The sequence below is a fragment of the Stegodyphus dumicola genome, chromosome 1, assembly GCF_044657685.1.
Source record: "Stegodyphus dumicola isolate Sdum_Otavi_A_Nest chromosome 1, ASM4465768v1".
In the NCBI taxonomy this organism is placed as follows: domain Eukaryota; kingdom Metazoa; phylum Arthropoda; class Arachnida; order Araneae; family Eresidae; genus Stegodyphus; species Stegodyphus dumicola.
This window is the reverse complement of record NC_140768.1, coordinates 74,807,764-74,831,049: the sequence shown is the minus strand read 5'-3', so window position 1 is coordinate 74,831,049 and position 23,286 is coordinate 74,807,764. Positions and strand designations below refer to the sequence as shown.

Sequence of the window (23,286 nt, the reverse complement as noted above, 5' to 3'; positions counted from 1 at the left end):
CGAGCAATGGCAACGTTGTGCAGAAAAAACATTTTTATCTCCAGCGCGTGAGTCTCTTTATCGGAAATTCTAAAGATATGCTCGTTTTAAAACTATTTTGCGATATTGCTGTTGCACTGGATCTTATGGTTTAAGTGCGAGGAACATGATATTTAATAAAGAAAGGTAACACACAAAATGTTAAAAAACGCCCCTTTGGACGTAATTTAAAATCTGAAACATTTTAAATTTTTTTTTTTTTTTTTTTGGGGGGGGGGGTTTGGTTTGGCGCGATTGGTGCCGTCTCTTGTGGTCGACGGGATTTTCCGTAATTACCTAAAAAGGTTATTTCGAAATAGGATCAATAGCTATTAATTTCAGCATCAGGCTTTAGATTGGTAGCTTTTGTGAACAAAATGTTAAAACAATTCTCCTTTTGAATACTGATCAGCTAAACACCAAAGATTTGTAAATACTAATCTGCTATATACATCTTGTGTATTTCTAGACGACTCGTGAAAGTTCTTATTTTTTCCTTTTTGGGAAGAAGTATTTTTATATTAAAGTAAAATCCACAGAAACGTCCATTAATATTTTGTAGAATAATTGAGATATTACCTGACTGATATAAATAACAGAATAAAATTCTGTATCATTTCTTGCTTTTCTATAACCGTGCATACTCTTGATGTTGATATCAACTGGTATTAAAGATTCTCTGAAAAGATATAGGTTTTTCAAACATTAGTAAAATTAATTTAAATTATGCCCACTATCAAATATTGAATCATTTTGCTTACCTTGCATTTAAACGTCTCATTTTTGTGTTAAAATACCTATGTTACAATAAAACTATTTATAAATTTAATAAATATTTTAAGTCGCACTTTCGAAACATGAAAAACGCAACTTAAATTTCGTCAATCGGCTCACTAACGAGAGATGTAAAACTGTTCTTTCTTTTTTTTTTAACTCCATTTAACTCAACGTGGACTGCCATTTATATTAGTATGTATAAAAATGAAGTGGAGTTAAATGGCAGTCTTCACCTAAAGCAACAGTGCTGAATATATTTCCAAAATTTTATTAGTTTATAAATGCAACTTTTAATGAAAAGGTAGGTAGTTTTATTTTAGGTACATTCCAGTTATTTGTGTAATTGCATTATTTCTAGAACAAACCCAACTTTCAAATGCTCATGCACATCTTTGGCGCAAAATTTCTAACGGAAATACTATAATGAGTCCTAGTCTACGAAAGTTCGCTTATTTGTCATTATTTATTCTGCGACTACGTCTGATCTTTTTTTTCTTTCAGTGATAAAACTACTTTCCTACTTAACATATTAAAAAACTTGGTAAAACTATAAAAGAATAACTATGTTATGAATAGTAAACACATGGAAATTTTGAAAATCTTAATTTTTAAAGCAGATCAAAAGGGAAATTGTAAAGTGTGTCAGTATTTAGAACAATGGGTGAAAGACAAAGGGGAGACGTCAGAAGACTGTTACTAAATTTTATTATGTGCAAAAGTTATTGGAATAAATTCAAAGGAAGAACATTTTCTATTCTTTTCTTTTGAGAGTCTTACATATTAAAAGAATAATTGTTACAGTTATTTTTAAAAGATTAAATGTTTCAATAATTTTATAGGAATTGGCTTTATACGTAGCATGCCTTTGTCATGACTTGGATCACAGAGGAAAAACAAACCAGTTCTTGGTCCATTCAGCATCGCCATTAGCTGCTATATATTCCACTTCTGTTCTGGAACACCATCATTTCAATATGACTGTTTCCATTCTGCAGGTATTTATGATACACCACTGCTAAAAAAGTTAACTTTTCAATGCGTTTTCAATTAGTCAATTTTCAATAACATACATAGGCATGAAGTTTAAAACAGATAAAAACATATATTTTTTAAAAGAAATTATAAATGTTAAATAGGACAAAAATAAATGTTGATAACAGTGATTAAAAAGTTTTATTTAATCTAAAAAATTATCTGCTCTTTGATCGTATCTGCTCACAAACAACCAGTAAGCATCACCTGTAATTTTAGCATTACTCTTATATTAGTTTTCATGAGTTAAAGAAAAATTGCAATAGCTCACATAAAATTAAGCAATCTTCGTTATGAAATAAGCAAAGTAATTCCTAGAAGAATTAGCATTTTCCAATCACGTGAATCAAATTACTAATTATGTGAAATAGCTTGCATTACATCCATTTACGGTAAAACCTTTGGTGGCAATTACTTTTCTAAGATGGCCATTTTTGAAAACAACCAATAAGCATCGCTTTTGTAAAAGGACTACCTGAAAAGTGTTTCAGAATGATCAGAGATACCATATTGGCTTTATTCATTTTGGTTGAATTTAGCATTCCTTACTTTTTTTACCTTTTCAAATTTTTTTGTATACCAGAACTTTTTATCTGAAAACCGCATCGATATTATATGATTCTTTTTTTTTTTTTTTTTTTTTTTTTTTCCTGAAGATATTATTACGCGCGTACGGATACGTAACAGATTTAATGCACACAGAACCGATGATAGCTTGAAAAAATTTATTTTCCTAAACGAAACGCTTTACAGTTCTTGAACTTTCCACAAAAGTACTCGCACAGCTCTCAGTATGACAAAGCATTATCATTAGTGGCTACTTCTACTAAGAACGTTAAACACAATGCGAAATACTGCCCATCTAAATAGCGAAGCTCGCACGGAGATAAAAAGAATTAGTCTCCAAAACCATTGCCAGCTTGGTGCTATCTCGTCAGTTTGGCGAGGTAGACGTTTACCTGGGTATTAAAAAGTCTTGCTGCAACCTTGTTTTTCCGGTGAAGCTTCAATCTGAAGCCTTTCGTGTTACATTATAGAAGAATACTAAAATGTTAAACGTATTTCATTAAAATTATTTACATTTATACAAAATTCGTAACAATAGTTTCATACTTTTTAGAGTGTATAATTCATTTTATATTTTCCCCAAATTTCATCATTCGTCTTCATGCACTTTTTTATTTATTATAAATTTTCTTTAATTTATGGAATTTCCTTAATTCACTCAGTTCTAAATTCTTACTATTAAAAGTTTGATTACGTATATTTTCTTTTTAAATAAATTACTGATATTTTTATCATAATCCCATGTTTCAGCAAGATGGTCACAACATACTCCGAAATCTGTCATCCATGGAATATAAAAAGGTATGTGATTGATTTGATAAACTGATGTCATAGATGTAATAGTATAGCGAGGGCACAAGTAGCCCGCCTCTGGCAATAATATTGCAAAACGAAAGCCATCTTTTGGACGCGTTGTGCGGAAGAGAAATTCGAAATAAAACCGGATAAGTGTTTTTTTAGCACTAAGATACTAACGTCGCCAAACAGACGGAAGTCGGCAGACAGAAAGCAAAAGACTAGAAAGATGTACTCAAAACAGAGTAGCACTGGTATTGAAGGCGGGCTATTTTTGCTTGGCTTTCATTGCAGTTGCTCACTTCATAAATAAGCATTTTTTTTTTATTAAAATTGATTACGTTAGATCAGCGGTTCTCAACCTTTTGACTAATGCGTACCGTGTAAACAAAAACTGAAAAATCTTAGTACCACCACTACGTTTTAAGTCCGTTACCGAAGAACCGCTAAAATATACCATGCAGCCAGCCCATTCACTTTGGTTCGAACAAGAGTCCAATTACCAGCATTCAGCGGTCTTAACCGCTCGACCACTGATGAAATTATTTTTTATAATATACAGAAAGCAAACAAAATAATGAAAGTACGAAACATCCATACTAATATGTTTATTAACATAGTAATATCAGTTCGATGAGAAACAGACGCACACATTTATGATAAAAGGATTTTATACCCATCCTCTTGTAAAATCCCTTCCCTTTCTTCTGAAGATGAAGAAAGGATAAAAATTATACTCTTATTTTCCGCTCGAGAAGCTTTTATAAAGATTAGATTATATTGAAATTCTATAATTGATGATATATGTCGCCATCCTATTTGAGCTAAGGAAGTCGGATAGGAATATGCACCATTTAATCCTCGATTGTGCAGTTTAGTCGATTCAGTCTACAGAAAATTCAGATATATTTCAGCTGTCGCTTGTCGTTTAGAATTACGAAAATTCCTGAAGGCTATGATAAGACAGTAAGGTCACAACTTCATTTCTACACGTAGAAGTATTAGTTAGTAAAGTATGCTCCGTAAGCTATTCCTGCGAGGTGATGATTCGGAAAACCAAACAATGTTTCCAGATGTCAAAACTACATATTTTGGCCTTACATTTGCTGAATGCAAAGTCATTAGCTCCAGCAACGTAAAGTCTTTTTTTCAATAATTATGCAATTGCTGTAATTCCAGGTGAAATATCTTATTATGTTTTAAATAGCTTAAATTATTAAGTATCTTCTCAGTTGATATTTAATTCAATTATTATTTTCTCGTGTTGGCTTCCATAAAATATTCAATCTGCTATTGTTCTGAATCTCTTTTCTTTGTTCACAGTTTCAATATTTTAAACAGTGCTTGTCAAAGTATTAATCGAGGATTTTTTCTATTAAATATTATTAAATGCCATAATAATGAAAACATAATTATATATAAATTGGAAGATTTTATTATTATATAAACTAGTAAAACTTTAAAAACATGTTTTTTTAATTCGCTCTTGTTCCATTAAAAATAAAAGTTCTCCGTCAACCAGTGCCAACATTATGATGTGATATTTACGGTGATTAAAGTCCCAGAGGTATCGTTGGTAAACCTGACCATTTCATTTACAAAGATGAACATGACGGAGATTTGCTTTTGTTTACAAAGTTAATTTTTATTCTTTATATATTTACTTCATAGTTCAAGAAATGATTAAGAATAATAATTACAAATTTATTACCTATTCAGTTTCGAGACTGCGAAAAGTGTTCGAGATTCGATTTAGCGATTTTAGAAATACTGAGTTAATTACACAGTTTTTTTCCCATTTCTTTTATAAATATCGATATAAATTGTTCAGCTATATCATAAAAGTTTTTCAATATGCTCTTCATCAGAAACACAAATGATAGCATTTAATAAGATGTGCTACTGAAAAATTAGTTGTGAAGTGCTTTTTATATTAACAAGAAAATTTGAAATATCGGTTAAATAGGGCTCTCAATGAAAGCTTTATTTTAACTTTCTTGTGCGATTTTTCCTACAGCCTGAGTTTGATTAAAAAGAGTAGGGTCACATAAATACCTCAATAATCTACATTCTAATGAGAATCAAATGAGAATCAAAATGTACTCATAAAACATTAGGAAGGGATAAATCATTTTCTTACAAGAAAATTTCTTCAATTTTTGAATTGCATTTTTAATTACAATATGGTTTTTATGCAGCTAATAATTTATTTAAGCACTCTTTCACTTTGACTTGGAATTTAACATTCTAATTTAGTTTACTTTTATACTTTACTCATATGTACACTGCGCAAAAGAAGGAGGACAGCTCTATATTTCCCGTTTTAATGGGCCGATTGATGAAATTCAACTTGCATTTTTCATGTCTCGAAAGCACTACTTGAGATATGCATTAGACTTGTATATACCATTATTCTATACACTGAAGTGACAAAAGTCATGGGATACCTCCTAATATTTTGTCGGTCCTCCTTTTGCCCGGCAAAGTGCAACAACTCGACGTGACATGGACTCAACAAGTCGTTGGAAGTCCCCTGCAGGAATATTGAGCCATGCTGCCTCTATAGACGTCCATAATTGTGAAAGTGTTGACGGTGCAGGGTTTTGGGCACGAACTGACCTCTCGATGATGTCCCATAAATGTTAGATGGGATTCATGTCGGGCGATCTAGGTGGCCGGATCATTCGCTGGAATTGTCCAGAATGTTCTTCTAACCAATCGCGAACAATTGTGGCCCGGAGACATGGCGCATTGTCATCCATAAAAATCCCATCGTTGTTTGAGTACGTGAAGTCCATGAATGGCTGTAAGTGATCTCTAAGTGATCTCCAAGTAGCTGAAGGTATCCATTTCCAGTCAATGATCGGTTCAGTTACACCAGAGGACCGAGTCCATGCCATGTAAAAACAGCCCAGACCATTATGGAACCACCACCAGCTTGAACAGAGCCTTGTTGACAACTTAGGTCCATGTCTTCGTGGGGTTTGCGCCACACTCGAACCCTACCATCAGCTCTTACCAACTGAAATCGTGACTCATTTGACCAAGCCACGGTTTTCCATTCGTTTAGGGACCAACCGATATGCTCACGAGCCCACGAGAGTCGCTGCAGGCGATGTCGTGCTGTCAGTAAAGGCACTCGAGTCGGTCTTCTGCTGGCATAGCCCAAGGAAGATAAATTTCTCCGCACTGTCCTATCGGACACGTCCCTCGTACGTCCCACATTCATTTCTGCGGTTATTTGACGCAGTGTTGCTTGTCTGTGAACATTGACAACTCTACGCAGACGTCGCTGGTCTCGGTCGTTAAGTGCAGGTGGTCGGCCACTGTGCTGTCCATGGTGGGATGTTATGCCTGAAATTAGATACTCTCGGCACACTCTTGACACTGTGGATATCGGAATGTTGAATTCCCTAACGATATCCGAAATGAAATGACCCATGCGTCTAGCTCCAACTACCATTCCGCGTTCAAAGTCTGTTAATTCTCGTCGTGCGGCCATAATCACGTCAAAGCCTCTTCACATGAATAACTTGAACACAAATGAAAGCCCTGCCAAAGCACTTCGCATTTATACATTTTCTACGCGATACTACTGCCATCTGTATATTTGCATATTGCTATCCCATGACTTTTGTCACTTCAGTGTATAGTAGTATTTTGACACAAAATAGGACTTTTTCTGAAATGACATGTCAGTTTTTTTCCACATTTTGATTCTACGACTAGTTTGGCAAAAATCGCACGAGTAGTTTTTAAAAAATTAGCTCTCAAAGTTTTAACTCCTCATTGTTAATTGAATTTGATATATATTTAATAATATCTCTTTTTTATTAAACTTAATTGATTCCTTCTTCCAGAACTCGAAGTTTAGACTTAATCCCAATATAATTCGCACATTTTTTATGATTTATTTTTAAAATTGGTATTTTAAAATATTTTTTATAAAATTTTCGAAAAACATTTTATATTATAATCTATAAGATTTTTAACATCATCTTAAAGTAGATGTATTTCTAGGCACACCTGCAAAAAATTAGAGTTTTCTATTCAAAATTTTCTAAGATATACATGAATTTACAATTTGGAGCGTTTTGAAAATTGGCAAACGCCAAATGATAATATGCACTTTGTTAAAATTATTTGAAAGTAGGAACTATAACTTCTTTTTCCGCTCGTCTACAATGAAGAAAAGAAAAGGAAAATAGGTTGCTATAAATTAAAAAATTTGCCAAGTAAATTATTCTTGCCTCAAACTGAAAAAAAAAAAAAAAAAAAAAAAATACGCCAAGGTAAATTTCCGCAAATCCCACACCAAATTTTACAAAATTTAATATTTAAGCATAATTTGAGTGGTAGAATCGAAATATGAAAAAAATTTACGTCATATCAGAAAAAAAGACCGATTTTGTGTCAAAATACCTATGTTAGGATGATGCTTTATATAAATCTAATATATATCCTGAGTCGTGCTTTCGAAACGTGAAAAGCGCGATTTCAATTTCGTCAATTGGCCCAGTAAAACGAGAGATATAGAACTGCCCCCCCCCTTTTTTGCGCTGTATACATGTTGTAAATTTAGATTTTAATAAATAATAATATCTAAACAAAAATGCTTTAGTAGACAGTTAGCTCACCAAATAAACTAAAATTTTAATATAGCTGACGACTGTTGGAGACACACGCTATAAGCGCACATGTTAGAAAATCACAGAAGCTGATATTTTTTATTAAAACTATCATTAAGTAACTGCAGCTGATGAATAATTTCCTTTTCCGCTCCTAAATTCATACATCCCGTGTCGTCAGTGGGATTTTTTTTTTTTTTTTTTTTTGTGTGTGTGTGTGTGTGTGTGTACCTGCTTCTTTTATTATTCCTTAGGTCCTTTTTTAACGCATTTAATTTAATGCAGAAAATAAAACGGGCCCCGTACAAAGAAGCGTACCTTTGTGTTTTTTCCCCGATGAAATTTTAATTCTAATATTTTTACGTCAGAATTGTGATGCATAAGTGCGTCATAGTTTTTATATGTTATTACTAATGTAAACATAAAGCTGCTCGTATTTATCATCGATAGTTATAATAAAAATTTGAGATTTTCTATAATTCGTGCGTTTTTTTCTAGGTTTTGAACAACATTAAACACTGCATTCTCGCAACTGATTTAGCCCTGTTCTTTCCAAACAAGGCAAAACTTGCTGAACTTGTAGAGGCAAAAAGGTTTGACTGGAAATCTGGGGAGCATAGGTATTTTTTTTTTTTTTTTTTTTTCAAATAGTAACGCAGATGCATATTTGTACTGCAAAGTTATGATGATGTGCTTTAGAGTTTATGGATTAAATATGATATTTTAAAAAACATTATTTAATTTTTTGCGATGTCAGGTATATAAAAATTGTATAAAAATATATTGATATCTGAAATTTGAACTTCCTTGAAAAAGAAAACATGTTAATGAGTACTTGCTTTACATAAGCACTTTTTATCCAAACATTCATGTATTTATCTAAATGTTTTTTTTTTTTTTTTTTCTCTGTTTGTGTGAAATTTTTCATGAAGCTTGCCGTCACTAATAATTTAATCTAGTTAGCTTATAGTGTTGCGAGGCCCCAACTTGCCAGCAACAGTGGTAGTGACTGCTATGAACTGTAAATTACACAAACTCGTAAGAAGGGTTTAAATCCCTTTTTATTCCACTTTACAAATAACAGCTGCGTTCACTTGACGCTCACAAACTACGCCGACCCGGCGGTTTAACAAAACAGAAATGTGAAACTAAAAATAAATGACAGGATGAATAAATAACGAGATCACTACCTACGAGGCTATGGTAACTAACTTAACAGCGTTCTAAGATACAGCTGAGATTCAGCAAGCTTACTGATTAAGCAGTTGAAGATTCAACGAACTGCCGAAATAGGCACACAAGCCGAAACGCGCAGTTCTTAAATTTCTACCTAGCAACCTTCACGCTCGCGATTCAAGAAGCACCCATACAATCTCGTTTCCTTTCTATTTAAACTCAACTTACTTCTGCTAAAATTTGAATAGACTGCGCGTTCTACTATAATTTACATACTCTGGCACTGGCAATTCTAGGGGAAAGTAAAGGCTTGACAGGAAAGATAGCTTAAACTTGAAATAAATGTTAGTTAAAATAAATATAAACCCTACAAGCTAATTAGTCACACAGCTTATCATCATTTGCAACTAACGCTGCAAACCGAAAAATCATCAAAATACTTGCAGCAAGCCCGAACCTAAAATGAAACAAAAAACTGCCAGCGTTTAGGATTCTCATTTACTTGGTGTAATCTGAAACTACTATCGATCTGAAATAAAAATTATGAAAGCAATAATAGTTTATTGCTATATATATTTAAACACTATATGAAAACTTTATATACCTTTTAAATGGTTTTTAACGTCTTATACCATGAAACCTCCTGAATACATCCCAATTCCGGTTTTGGTCAGCTGCAGAGGTGGTCACTTTAAAGAACATACATGTTTTTATCATTATTATATTCTCAGACATACTGATACCTTTTGCAGGTAATCGCCTAAGGAAGCTAGTCGCCATCAAAGGTTTCATTCTGTATATTACAGTGAACAGTATACAATTAGTTTTGCCACAGTTTCATCATAGGCTTACAGTGAACAGTATTTATGATGAACACCTACGATTCTTTTGTAGGTTCAAAACCGATGCATATTTATGGTCTCAGAAAATAATTGTCATTTTCAGAGGAGGCCATCTTAGGAAAGAGAGCGCATTCAGTGTATTATGCTACTTATAAAATTATCACCCCTTTCAAAGGTGATAATCTTGGAAAGACGTATTTACACCAGTATGCAATATTAAATATACATACAGTATGTATTATTAAACCTTTCGTAATTAAAAGTGACTGTTATTTCAAGGAAAGCCTATTATTTCTAAGCAGATAAATATATTCCTAAAGATCGCTTTACGAAAGCAAACCCATGCATAGGAGATTAAAATCATCTAGAATCGTGAAAGATCATCATGAGGATTTTAAAGTGTAATTAAATAAAGGTTAGGTTTTTAATTTGCAGAATAAGCAACTCGAGTTATAGCCAAAATTTAAACTCTTATTAACACTTACAATGCACAAACATTCTGAAGTCAGAGACGAACATAATATAATATTAGGAATATGAGTATTCTCCATATCTCAAGAAATTCTCAGAAAACAGGGAAACATTCAGTGCGTTTTATTCCAAGACGTGCAGCTTAACTCAGAAATTTCAAGGGCAAATACACTGCATAATACATAATTGAAAATAACTCATAGGTGGTACTAAAAGGTATTTTTGTTAAGTAAAACACTGAACTTTCAAAACGTATTGACTGAACTGAACTTTCTTTAGCAGTAGCTGATCTTCTGTACTCAAGACTAGCTGAAAGAACCTGCGCTGCCCATGCTAACGAGGAGGGAAGAGGCTTCGTTTAGGGGGAGTGGATAGGTTTTTTTTTTTTTTAAATCTCAAGTAGACAATGATTTTTACCGTATTTTAGTTCAAGTTGGATTATGTAAAATTTTACTAAACTCGAATAGAACACATAGAACAAATACGGTGCCATGTAATAGTTTTAGTAAGAATTGATACTTGTTTTGTTACTGGTTATGCCTTTTTTCAAAAATAAGTTTTCCAAAAATCGCCATGCATTTAGGCCGATTTCTTCACCGTTTTCGAAATATTTGCAAAGTACTGACAGCAGACTTAAATCCTGCTTTAAAGGTTCAACATTGTTCTTGAAAGATTTACACTGTTCTAAAAGACTAAACAAACAGTTCTAGTAAGAACAGTCTTATCTAACAGTTTTAGTAAGAACTGATAGCTGGAACGCAGCAGCGGCAACGTGAACCTAAGAACTGCTGACGTAGTTTCAAAATTGAAACTGTGTGTAAATACTTTTATTTATTTTTCATAAAAGAAGAATTATAAATTCGTTGCTTAGCAAGTATGACTTCCACTGATGGGGACAACGCAACAACAAACACATGAACTTAAATTAGGTGACATGTGCGCGAGATAGGTGTCCTGAGATAAATATTTTAATATCAACGGCTTGACTGTGAACCCCATGGGGTGTTTTTTTTTTTTTAATATCTTATGCAGACAGTGATCTTCCTCTTGTTTTGAAGGTCAAGAGTGTAAAATTTTATCAAGATAAATATAAAACTGTAGATTTGCATGAATTACATACAAACTGACACTCTTCCTTATATAGTATATGTAGATAGTAATAAAGAGGAAATTAGAAATCTTGAAACCCATTTCACCTTGAATATTATCTCCTAAATCTCTAAACGCAAAATTTTCAAAAATTCGGGTAAGTCGCCAAAATAATGACACTTCAAAAAATTATGGAATCCTATCTATATATTTACCGCTTCTTCAGGTGTCGCAAATGGCTGACTACGTAATTTATTCTTGATGTGAGAGAATAAAAAAAGTCATTGGATCCGAAATCAGAGCTGTACGGCAGATGACCCATCAATTCGATATTTTGACTCGTCGAAAATTCCTTTGTTTCAGCCGATGTATAAGAGCTCTCAATGCCATGATGAAGAATGATTCGCTTTTCTTCTGATTTTTTTCGAATTTCTACTATGACTTCTGGCAAACAAATGGTCGTGTACCGCTCGGAATGGACTGTCCTGCGTTTCTCTAACGTTATTGTCGCCAAAAGACCAGTAATGTCGAAGAAACAGGCAACCATTTGCTTCGATGTGCTTCTTCCGCAAACAACTTTTAATGGATTTGGCTCGTCTTCGAAGATTCATTCAGTCGACTGCTGTTCAGTCGACGTTTTGGGCTCATATGCATAGATCCATGATTCATCACCTGTGTAGGTGTTATACACAGCCTTTGATGCACCTTTAACGTATTTTTCCAACATTTCCTTGCACTAATCTACACGAGCCTTCTTTTGAGCGTTTGTCAGATAATGCTGGATCCAACGCGAACAAATCTTTTTTACGGCCGAATGTTCATATAATATCTTATTCATGCTTGTCATACTAATGCCCAAAGATGCCTCAATCTCATGGTATATCATATGACGATCTTGCTTTATCAGTTCACTCACATATTTTCTGGCACAACAAGCGATTTTGGACGACATTCACGGAATTCGTCCTGGAGCGAACGTCGACCAAGATTGAATTCGTTATACCAGATTTTTGCTAATGTTGTAGGATGGTGCTTTATCGCTGTATGAAGAATTAAGTTTCATCGAAGCACTCTTGTCTTCATAATCCATGTCGAAAGTTATGAAAAATAATCGCACGAAAATGTTCGAGTCAATTCCATTTTTTGCTCAAGATGAATTCTCCAATTTACTGTAAACAACACAAATCACGCTAAAATGGCAAAACGTTTTAAATAAATTATGGTTAAAAATACCAAATTTTGAATTGGAATCGTCTGCAGATTGGAATCGTCTAGCAACACTTACTGTTGCTAGTGCCAGAAACATGAATAGCAACCTTTGTATTATGATTAATATTTTAATATTTTCTTTCATGACTAGTAGTCTCTTTCTTCGGAATTTTTTTCATGGAAGGGTAAAGCATAAACACCAATTGAAGAACTATTACAGTCCAAATAATCATTAGTAAGGAACCTACAATGTCCATCGATAATCAGTTTAAGATTGCGAAGTCTTTTCAAACGTTTTATTTGATTTTGCAGTCAGACAAAGTCGAAACATAATGTTTTTTCATGGGAATCAGGAAACTATAAAAGAAAATGCAAAATTAATTTCCAAAAAAATATCTTTAACATTTGAAATCAAATCAATTTTTATAAAATTGCTCTCTTAACGAGAGTTGTTCAGTAAAACCTGGTATCATGTTCAACATAAAATTAGCCAAAGCAACAACTTTGTGTTTGCCGTAGATTTTAGTAAAGGCTATATCGATTTAGAAATCAACAGGTACGGTCCTTCTTCATCAGAAGCAGAGATTTGATAGTAGAGCAGATTAGCTAGTAGCAGATAACAGCAGATTTTATTGCTTCTGACGAAAAGGGGCCTGTAGCTGTTAGCCTTCGAAATCGATGAATTTCCATGAGAAAATACAATTTAATAGCATAACATTGTCCGGGTATCTTTCAAAGAAAAAGCGTTGTATTTTAATTCACGGTTAACGTTACTTGGGCTGCATTTGAGTGAAACAATGCGAAGATTTTTAACTAGCTGGATCAGTTCTTTCTACGAAATGTGCCTGAATTTCACAGCACCGTCTTTACTTTTACACAGAAACCAATACCATTCTTTTTTGAACAGTGTCTTCTAAATAAAAATTGCACTTCTACTCTATATAAAAATTTTAAAAAAATAAAAACATTCTTATAATTTAACTGAATGTAAACTATTTTTCAATATGCAGACTACTTCTAGAAGCTCTTACAATGACGGCTTGTGATCTTTGCGCAAGCACAAAATCCTGGGAACTGCAAAAAGAAATAGTGAAAGTAATATTTGAGGAATTTTACGATCAGGTATGAAATTAAATTTAGCATTATATGGATAATATGTGATTAATTTAATATGCCCATTAGATTCTTCATTTTTCAGGGTGATGTGGAAAAATCCCAAGGAAGGCAACCGATACCTATTATGGACAGAACGAAAAGCGATGAACAACCTGCTTCGCAAGTAAGTGAGGTTTCAAGCAATCCCAACGCAATTTCTCCTTTAATTTTGATATGAACGTTTTAATCTTGGAATATCTATATATAGTTAGAAAATCGTGACAATCTTTAAAAATGTCCACAATCATTGGCTATCATAAACATCCAGAACAGGCTGTGGTTCGATATTGAGAAACACTATAATAAAAAAAAAAAAAAATTAGTATCGTTTATAACACAAATTTGTGTCTACTTATGAAACATACTCTCATAAACTAATTAATTACCAACTAACAAAAATAAAAATATAGAAATAATAAATTCTGTTTAGGAAATCTTTCAATTTATATAATTAAATACGTTATATATGAATATCATCTTAATAACTATCTTTTAACAATGAAATTAATCTGCCTTAATTAACTTACTTTACATAAAATTTATATGCTATTTTTTAGGTTGGATTCCTAAAAGGAATTTGTATTCCGTGTTATGAATTGCTATATGCTTTGATTCCAGAGACAAAACCTATGCTGGACGGATGTAGGCAAGTGTAGATGGATTTTTCTTATTCCTTTTGTAATACGTTTTATTAATTCTTTAGAACACATTAAATAACGAATCAGACTTTGCTTTTAGAATTAACGGTTTCACTTTCTCTTCAATTTAAAATGAAATTCAATTATGATCTTAATATTAAAATTCATTCTTTTAGTTTCTCCCAGCATAAGAATTTTTCTAGAATAAGCCAAATTCATTGTTAAAGTAAATATTTAAGAGCCAAAATAGACTGAAGAAGGGATATGTGTTTAATCTTCTGTCTCTTTCTTTTATGCATTAAAACCCCCTTTATTCGAAATCAACAGGAAGGAGCAATTTTGAATAACATTCTTTTTCAGATAACAATAGTAATTAATTTCAATAGTTAAAGGTGGAAATAAATACCTATACAGCATTCTATAGCAACAGAGTCTACTTAACATTACCCTTACCCACCCATATTAAATTACATTCAAGTATCTATTTCATTTAAAATAATGAAATAAATATGGAAAATTTTTTAAGTTAACTCTGTAATTCATGTAATTTAAAACTTGGATCAAAATATTATTCAATAAGCTCTTTTTTAATGTACACGTTTAAACTGCTGCAAAAATTCCCTTTTTCAGCCTATCTTAAGAAGATTTACCGTGGCTTCTCTTATGCACGCTTATACTGGTTCTTCTGAAACTGACTTGAAAAGTCAAAGGTAAATTCGCTTGAACTGAGTCTAATTTTGGGGGCTTCTTTTACCCATCGGATTACATTCTTTTAATAATGCCCCAAAAATTTTCAATATGCCATTGGGGGCATTATTCGATGATTTAGACACAAAATCAGTTTTCTCGTCTTTTAAGTAATTTTAATGGTAAACATCTTTCGTATAATGGTGGTAGCTAAATCCAGACAAATTAGAACAGTTTTTTATTATTATTATTGATGATGCTTAATAAAAGGAATACATTTTTGTAATACAGTAGTATAACAAAATATCGCTTACTTAACGACACTTAGTTAAGAACACCTGGTTAACGACGAGTTGTAGGTAAAAAATATCTTGGCCCAAGGCCCAAGGCGTTTTGCTTCCGGAGTAACTTTGCAAATAAATGCAATAACCTCCACAACTTCGCTAAGAAATTAAGTTGAATAATTAAGAGTGAGCATAGCTAAAGTGAAGAACGAAACCGTTAAGGGTTTAAGTACCAGAAGTGAATAAGAAGTCCACTCAAGGGACGAAAAATTCCTTCATCTTTCAATTTCGCTTAGGAAAGAGTCAAAGACCTCAAGCGATAAGAAAGATAGAAGAAGAATACAGAAATATCTTGGGGAACGAAGATGGTTCTGATTTGCAACGAATTATCTATCTATTAGTGACGGATTTCAATGAAACATAAGGAAAATACCCGATTACAGGCATAAACGGCCTATAGCTTTTGAGAATATCGCATTTTTGCAAAATATTCATACCTAAGTCATTTATATTTTATTTACTCATAGTTTATGCAGAAAGATACACACAGTCGCTAAGTGTTTGGATCCACTCTCAAAGCCTACTTTCAGCAAAACAATCTGCCTCTAAAAGCTATTTTAACATGTAATTGAACATCCAAAGGTATACAAGAAGACACCAGAGCAGACTGGCTTTATTAAGGTGATTTTTTTTCCATTCAAGGCTACATCGCTGATACAGACTACGGATCAGTTAGTAATTACAAATTTCAAAATTACCAAGGGCACTTGGTACTTTATCCAAGGGTACTTTTTAGGAGGTGCTTTGAAATATATGAGACTACTAACATCACCATAAAAAAATTTTGGAAAGAAAAATACAATATTGTCATTGCAATTAGTTTAATTGTAAAGGCTTGGGCAAAGGGTAACAATAAAATGTCTCTATCATGAAGAAAACTGTGTTCTTCCTTTAATAATGAAAATACCTCAGATGTAGGACAACAGGTACAGGATGAAGAACAACAGGTACAGATAAAGGTACAGGATATTGAGCCAACTCCTCGGGATCTCAGCTTGGAACTAGAGGATGATAATGTTGAAGAATTACTGAAGAAGCATGCTCGAAAATTGACTACTAATGAGCTAAACGAACTTTTTACGCAGCGGTGCGGAAAAAAGTGCACATTTCTTGTGAAGATGAGAACATAGAGATGAAGACATGCTTCGACTGCTGAAATCAGAAATATTTTGGCAAAGTGGCGAGAAGCTCAAAATGTTGATATGAAATAGAATCCAGACAAACCTGAGGTTATCCGAAGTGCATATCTAACAGGGGAACCATAAAGTAATGTCGTTTCTGCGCATGTCGATATTTGATTGTAATTTGTCAGATCATTGAGCATCTCGAAGGCGTGCCAAAGTCATTTTAAGGTTATTGTGGCTTGCTCACTTCTAAATAATTCAGTAGTAAACTTTCGTTTTGAAATTTTGGGTGAAATGGCCAGCCAGATACCAGAAGAGCATTGTATGCTTTTTGAGTTTCTCAAGGGTAGTAATGCAACAGTTGCGACCAAAAACATTTGCGGTGTTTATCCACGTGCATTAGACGTTCGTAAATGCCAAAGATGGTTTTCCAAGTTCAAATCCGATAATTTTGATCTCTCTGACTCCGATCAGGAAGACCAACGACATTAGACAACGACATGCTAAGATCAGAAGTGGACGCAAATCCATGCAAACACCCTTAAGCAACCTTGGTCGACCATCCAAGAATATTTAAAGCAGATTGAAAATAAGTAGAGCATGTGTTTGGGTACCCAATAATCTGTCCGAAGAGAACAAAGCCAGCCGATCCATCACATGCAACGTATTGCGTCAACGGCACCATACAGAACCTTTTTTTGATCGTTTGATTACTGGAGACGAAAAATAGGTCCTATATGAGAATCCAAAACGCAAAAGGCAGTTTTAATAGGGGTTACAAAGTGTTTACATCCCAAAAAGGCGCTTCTGTGTGTTTGGTGGAGTATTCGCGGAATTGTTCATTTTGAACAATTCCGCGAATTAAAATTGAATTTAAAATTGAAACCTTGACAAACTGTTAATGCAGACCTTTTATTATGAGCAACTGAATCGAGTGAACCAGTCAAAAAATATTCGGCAATTGTCAACAGAAAAGGCGTCATTCTGCAAAACGACATTGCAAGAGCGCGCTATGCAAAACGAACACTGGAAAAAATTAATGAATTGGGGTGGGAGGTACCAGAAATCACTAATTATATCACTAATATAGAAAATATATTACTACCACGAATCCCTATTATACATACAGATGTGCCAATTCAATTTAAAAGTCTTCAATTTCCAATTAGACTGCCATTTGCAATGACTATCAATAAGTCTCAAGGCCAAACGATGTCTGTTTGGGGCTGAGATTTGAGCACACCATGTTTTTCACACGGACAATTATGCTCTACGGCATGCTCTCGAGTGGGCAAACCATTCAGTTTGCTTGTGTTAGCTAAAGATGGGCTAACAAAACATATTGTACACTCTATTGCATAAAGGAAGTGATATTGTTTTTTAGTTATTGTCATAATTAGTGATATATATTAGTGATTATATATTATTCACTGTATAAGAAATTATGTTTTCAGCTAAGGATCCAGGAAGTAAAAATTCTGTTATTGCTGTTAATGTGCTATCGTATTGATTTGGTGGACGGATTTAACACCTTCATACTTAATCCGGAATAGGGTTATGTCTTCAGACGCTGAATGCAGTTCGTTATTTTTTAAGTCCAAGGAAAAATTGTATTTCCTTTGAAAGTCTAATCCGAGTAATCAATGATCTGTAATATTTGCCACATATTCCATGTGATGATAGGCGACACTTCCAAACGTGACGTTAGCGTTTAATTTTCAATCGATGTTGATTTTATCCCCGAACACGGTTTGGAGGGTAATGCAAGGCGGCGTCCAGATGAGTTTACCTTCCAGCCATTGAGCCAAAGCCTTTTAGGATGATGGTACCCTTGGCTTCTGTATCGATGGTCATATTTCAAGTAACTCTACTTATATGTCCCATGATGAAGAGTCCATTACTGACACTAGTCATTCCAGAAATCTGAAGTGCTTAAAAATGGAGATTCTCATTATCTGGTAACCTCCGCTCCGCGAGATGGCCACTAATTTGATTCCTGCCTTTTTGCTGGGGTCTTAAATTGCGTGCCCTGCATTTCCTTCGTACGTGGCCTTCATCGCAGTTCCAGCACTTTGGAATCGGTCTGTTGTCACTCCTATTCCACTTCAAGCCTCTGACTTGCCTGATTAAATCATCTAGAAGAGCAGCCAGTTGATCCATTGGCTCCTTCACATGAGTAGCTCTGACTGAGTGGCAGTCTCTACGGGTTGCTTGTTGGGCTGCCTCGAATTTCATGGAGTGATCTAAAGTACTTTTTAGATTCTTGACATCCATTCGTAGGGCTTTCTGTATCTTAGGATCCTGGATTCCATCGATGAAGTACTGCAGGGACAGTATTTGCCTTATTTCTGTGGGCATTCCAAAAAGGCGACAAAAGACAGCCTTTCAACATCCGTGGCGAGCCCTGAAAAGTTTCCGTGAGCTTCTGTTGACGAGATTTTAATTTAACCCTGCTATAGTCTTTTTAAACACTTCTCGCTAAAGAGAAGCTTCAACGCGCCGGAGAGAGCTATCTGCCTTCCCTAGCCTCGAATTTGTTTTCTGTTATAGTAGTAATTTCTCTTTTCTCTTAACTTCCTTCGATCTTTCCTTGGACTGTCTGGATGACTCCTTTCATCTTTAATGGCCCGGTTTCATCTTTCTTGGTCTGGTTTCATCTTTTCTTTAACGGAGTTAACGGCTCCTTCCATCTTTTCTTGAAAAGCAGCACAGTTAGTCACCAGCTGTCTTAGTTTCTAATCCATCGCTCTTGTCACCGGCATTCAACTCCATTCCTCACACAAAAAACTGCTGCGTGCATATAGGTTCTTAATTGATCGAATGCACACAAAGCCGATGATAGATTGATTAAATTTATTTTTTCAGAAGAATCAATTTACAGTTCTGAAACTTTCCACAAGAGAAAGCTCGTACAGCTCTTCTCAGTATAACAGAGATTCCGCATTCAACTCTGAACTAATAGCTGAGAGTTGTTGCTCTCTCTGACCTCATATAGCTTTCCTCCCACCGCCGAGATAGTTAGTACCTTCCATTTCTCAAAATTACTGAAAGGCATATATAGTTAAAATTACGTATAAGGAGAAAATGCGGTTTTAGTGACATATAGGGATGAATTACAGCACCCATAACAGTTATAGAGGAACCAGACTAAAATGTCGTGAAATAGTCGCTAAATTTGCTACTTTTGGCGATTTCTCGTCAGGTTTGGCCACAAAATCGTAGCCAGCTTGGCGATATCTCGTCCATTTAGCTAGATAGCCATTTATCTCAATGTTAAATAGACTTGACCCTGTAATCTTATTTTTCCGACAGAGCTTCGTTCTCTTAAGACTTTTTATGCTGCATTACACAAAAGGTACTAGAATTCCACATATAACTTTGCTAAAATTATTTACGTATATACAAAATTCGTAACAACATATATCATCGAAAACTCAACAGAAACATAAAATCATCGCATCATCTTAGAAAACTAACTAAATTCTTTTATTTTTAAGACTCCAAATAGATCGTAAAGATTCTGAAATATTATGAATGTTGTAAAAGGTTATGAATACTTTTTATCCTCTCCCTCCTTTTTTAAACTCTTAATTATAATTATCCCCCCCCCCCACATTCTTGTCAAAAATAAGATTCATTAGATAGTATTTTAAGAGTAACCTTCAAATTAAACTCCGAATTGTATATGGGCATTCGAAAGCTTTCTATAATCAGTCTAAAGATTGGAAGAATTATGGAAACCGTGAAATTTTCATTAACCGTCTCCAGTTTTAATGATGACCATCCTTTCTTCCAATAACTGTTAGATACGCGATTATTTAAGTTGCTTACGAAAAAGGTAATTAAAAAGAATAAGACAAGTTTTTGCAAATTGCCTGATATTACTCTGTGCTTTGATTATGGCTTCGTATAAGTTTTTTCAATTGTCAACTTTTTTCTCTTTTGTTCATTAAAAATAAATTATGTTAAATTCTGCATGTTAAATTTCATTCATTTATTGTAAGTTCTAAGCTTAATTTCAAGCAGTTTTCTTTAATGTATTATGATAGTAAGTTATTTCATTTAATAAGCTATTCAAAATCGAAATGTAACTTAAATTGACTTTTCCTCTTTCTCCTTTTTACACTAAGTAGAGCAAATTTAGAAATATGGGAAACACTGGCTCAGAAGCAAGAAGAAAAGAATTCTGCACAACAGAATGGGACAGGAATACAAGATCCTGACAATTCAGAAAACAACACTTAAAACGAGTATTTATGAGTATTATGTATAAATAGTTGTATTTGTTGATGAACTTTTTATAAATAAATTCAGAAATGTGAATTTTTAACCAATAAATAACAGTAATATGATTCAACGACAAAGAAATAAAAAAATATAATTATATTTACTTTTTGAAATCTGTCTTTTCTTCAGATTATAGAAAGTATTTCTCATTCAGTGCACTAATTTCCTTAAAGAGCTTTACATCGATGTCTGATTTTTACTTTCTTCTGCAAAGTAAAATAAGTAGTGTAATCGCGAAAAATTTCCGGTATCATATTCCAGCGGAAATATCCATTTCCCGAATTAATTTTGATTATTTTTTGCGTGACGTTTGTATGTAGGACAGAATAAACGACTCTTTCTTTCTGAAACGGGTTGTAAAATGGATTTTTTCGTGACGTCTGTACTTATGTACATACTTATATATCTTGCATAACTCTAAAAGCGTTTAGCCGTAGAACGTTCAAATTTTATGTATGGGACTGCTATAACATCTAGTTGTGCATTTTCCTTTTTAAATGCAATCGGCAGTACCAAAAATATATACAGACCCGCTGTTTATTGTTATCACTTCCGTTCTAGGTTTTGAGTTTATTAAGCGACTAAGACAATTCGATAACAGTTAAAATAATAACTGAAAATTAAACTTATAAGGTTGTAGAGACATTAGGTATATTTTTGGAAACAGGCAAGATGAAAAATGAGCAATCGCCTTCGCCGGGAATCAAACCACAGACCTCTGGAATACCGGCCCAGCGTGCATACCGCTACACCACAAAGGCAAGCTGACAAGGCGGGAGAAATACCTTATAAAGTATTGGATCCCCTAAAAACAGTCGTCCTTTAAAAGTGGGAGTATATAAGGTATTTCTCCAGCCTTCTTGCCATGCCTTCGTGGTGTGGTGGTCTGCACGCTGGGCGCGTATTCCAGAGGTCCGCGGTTAGATTCCCGGCGAAGGCGTTGCTCATTTTTCAAGTCTCTTGCTTCCAAAAATACTTAATAATTTTACAAACTATTTAAGCAATTTATTTTTTACTTTTTTATAAAACTATTTTATAAATACAGTCTCGATAAAATGCTATCTCTTACAAAAAACTATTCTATGTTTCTTTCTCAGTTGTGTTCTAATTTAGAAAAACAGCTGGTAGTTAGTTCACCGGTCAGCACCTTTCAGTTCAAGAGTTTTTCTTAGAATTGCAGTTCTTTTCGATTGATGATGGCATGGCTTTACTTTTTTTGCATCACTTTCGCTGTCAGTTTTTGTAGTTTCTTAGACCGCTTTTGCAGTCAGTTTTTATACAAAATGTGTCAAAATTGTTGTGAATTGAATCAGATGCTAAAAATAAATCTTCATAACTTCCCTCATTAATGTCCGAAAATCAGTTACAGTTTGCAATTCCTCTGAGGCTTCTTCTACATAAAAGTCCCGCATTCAAAAACAATTTTTAATTGATTTTAGGAGGTTAATGTTATATGGACTGTACTATGCTATCATATGCATGGCCTCTCGCAGAGATATCTACTTACTTAACTCCTTCAAAGTGTTAGCATTTTCATAACATTCATTTCCGTTTATCATTTACGAACATTTTTTCTGTTATGACATTTAAAATCTTTTATAATATACTAAAATTAAAGGCTAAATGCTAAAAACTGTTTTTGCAAAAAAAGAAACAGTAAAAATATTACTTTTTCTTGTTGCTGTGGTAAGTCAGAAATAAATTTCTGACCATCAATTACTGTTTCACCTTTAAAATATTAATGTATGTTCTATAACGCAGTCCAGTTTCATCTGTATCACAAATTTCGTGTGGTTTGTATTCATTTAGCAGTTCAAGTAATACAACTTTTATCCAGTTATCAGGTGGAGCTAACCTGATTCTTCCTTCTCACCATGTAATTTCTGATTAACAGTGTTGGGTTTCTCTCTCTCCAACTTGTTAGCCATATTTCTATTTTAGTAGATATAAAATCATGGTCTAGTATTTAGCGCATCAGTGAAAAAAAGTTCTAGAAACAGAAACATTTTGTATCTAGTATATAGCTTCAAACTGTTCTAGAAAGGCAGTTTCAACACCTCTCGATTATCTGTCTGTTTTGCGCTCCCTTGAGACATCTCTATATTTCATTAAATCTTCCTTAATTATAATTCCTTTTTTAAGCAAATTGCACACTGCTGTTGTGGAAATTCCAAGATTAAAAGCAATTTTTCTTTGGCTGTAGTTAGGACAATATATTAACAATTTGCCCTTTTCTTTAGGCTGAAGTCTTTTCGCTTGGCATTTCGATGCTACAAGTTAAGCACACTACAAATATATATTTTAAAAAAATTCTTCACCTATTGATTTATTTAAACTTCAAATTTTACGTTTCTAGCCAGCAGAAAAGTTGCCCTTCGTCTCTTTAGTCGATCTGCATTTTCATGATTATAAGCATGACAAATGCTTTCTTTGCCTTTTTTTTTTCC

The 23,286-nt window shown here is 33.7% G+C and overlaps 1 protein-coding gene across 3 annotated transcripts in view; it reads left to right on the top strand.

Moving 5' to 3' along the window:
- LOC118187131 (putative 3',5'-cyclic phosphodiesterase pde-5) overlaps window positions 1-20,936 on the top strand; it is a 104,776-nt gene extending 83,840 nt beyond the window's left edge. For all 3 annotated transcript variants that reach the window (XM_035357327.2, XM_035357326.2, XM_085816310.1), the window contains 7 exons: window positions 1,635-1,790; window positions 3,145-3,195; window positions 8,316-8,437; window positions 13,615-13,726; window positions 13,803-13,883; window positions 14,317-14,405; window positions 20,686-20,936. In XM_035357327.2, the coding sequence (XP_035213218.1) occupies window positions 1,635-1,790; window positions 3,145-3,195; window positions 8,316-8,437; window positions 13,615-13,726; window positions 13,803-13,883; window positions 14,317-14,405; window positions 20,686-20,797 (723 nt within the window). In that variant the 3' untranslated portion in view covers window positions 20,798-20,936. The remainder of the gene's footprint in view (window positions 1-1,634; window positions 1,791-3,144; window positions 3,196-8,315; window positions 8,438-13,614; window positions 13,727-13,802; window positions 13,884-14,316; window positions 14,406-20,685) is intronic.
- Window positions 20,937-23,286: the final 2,350 nt, after the last annotated feature.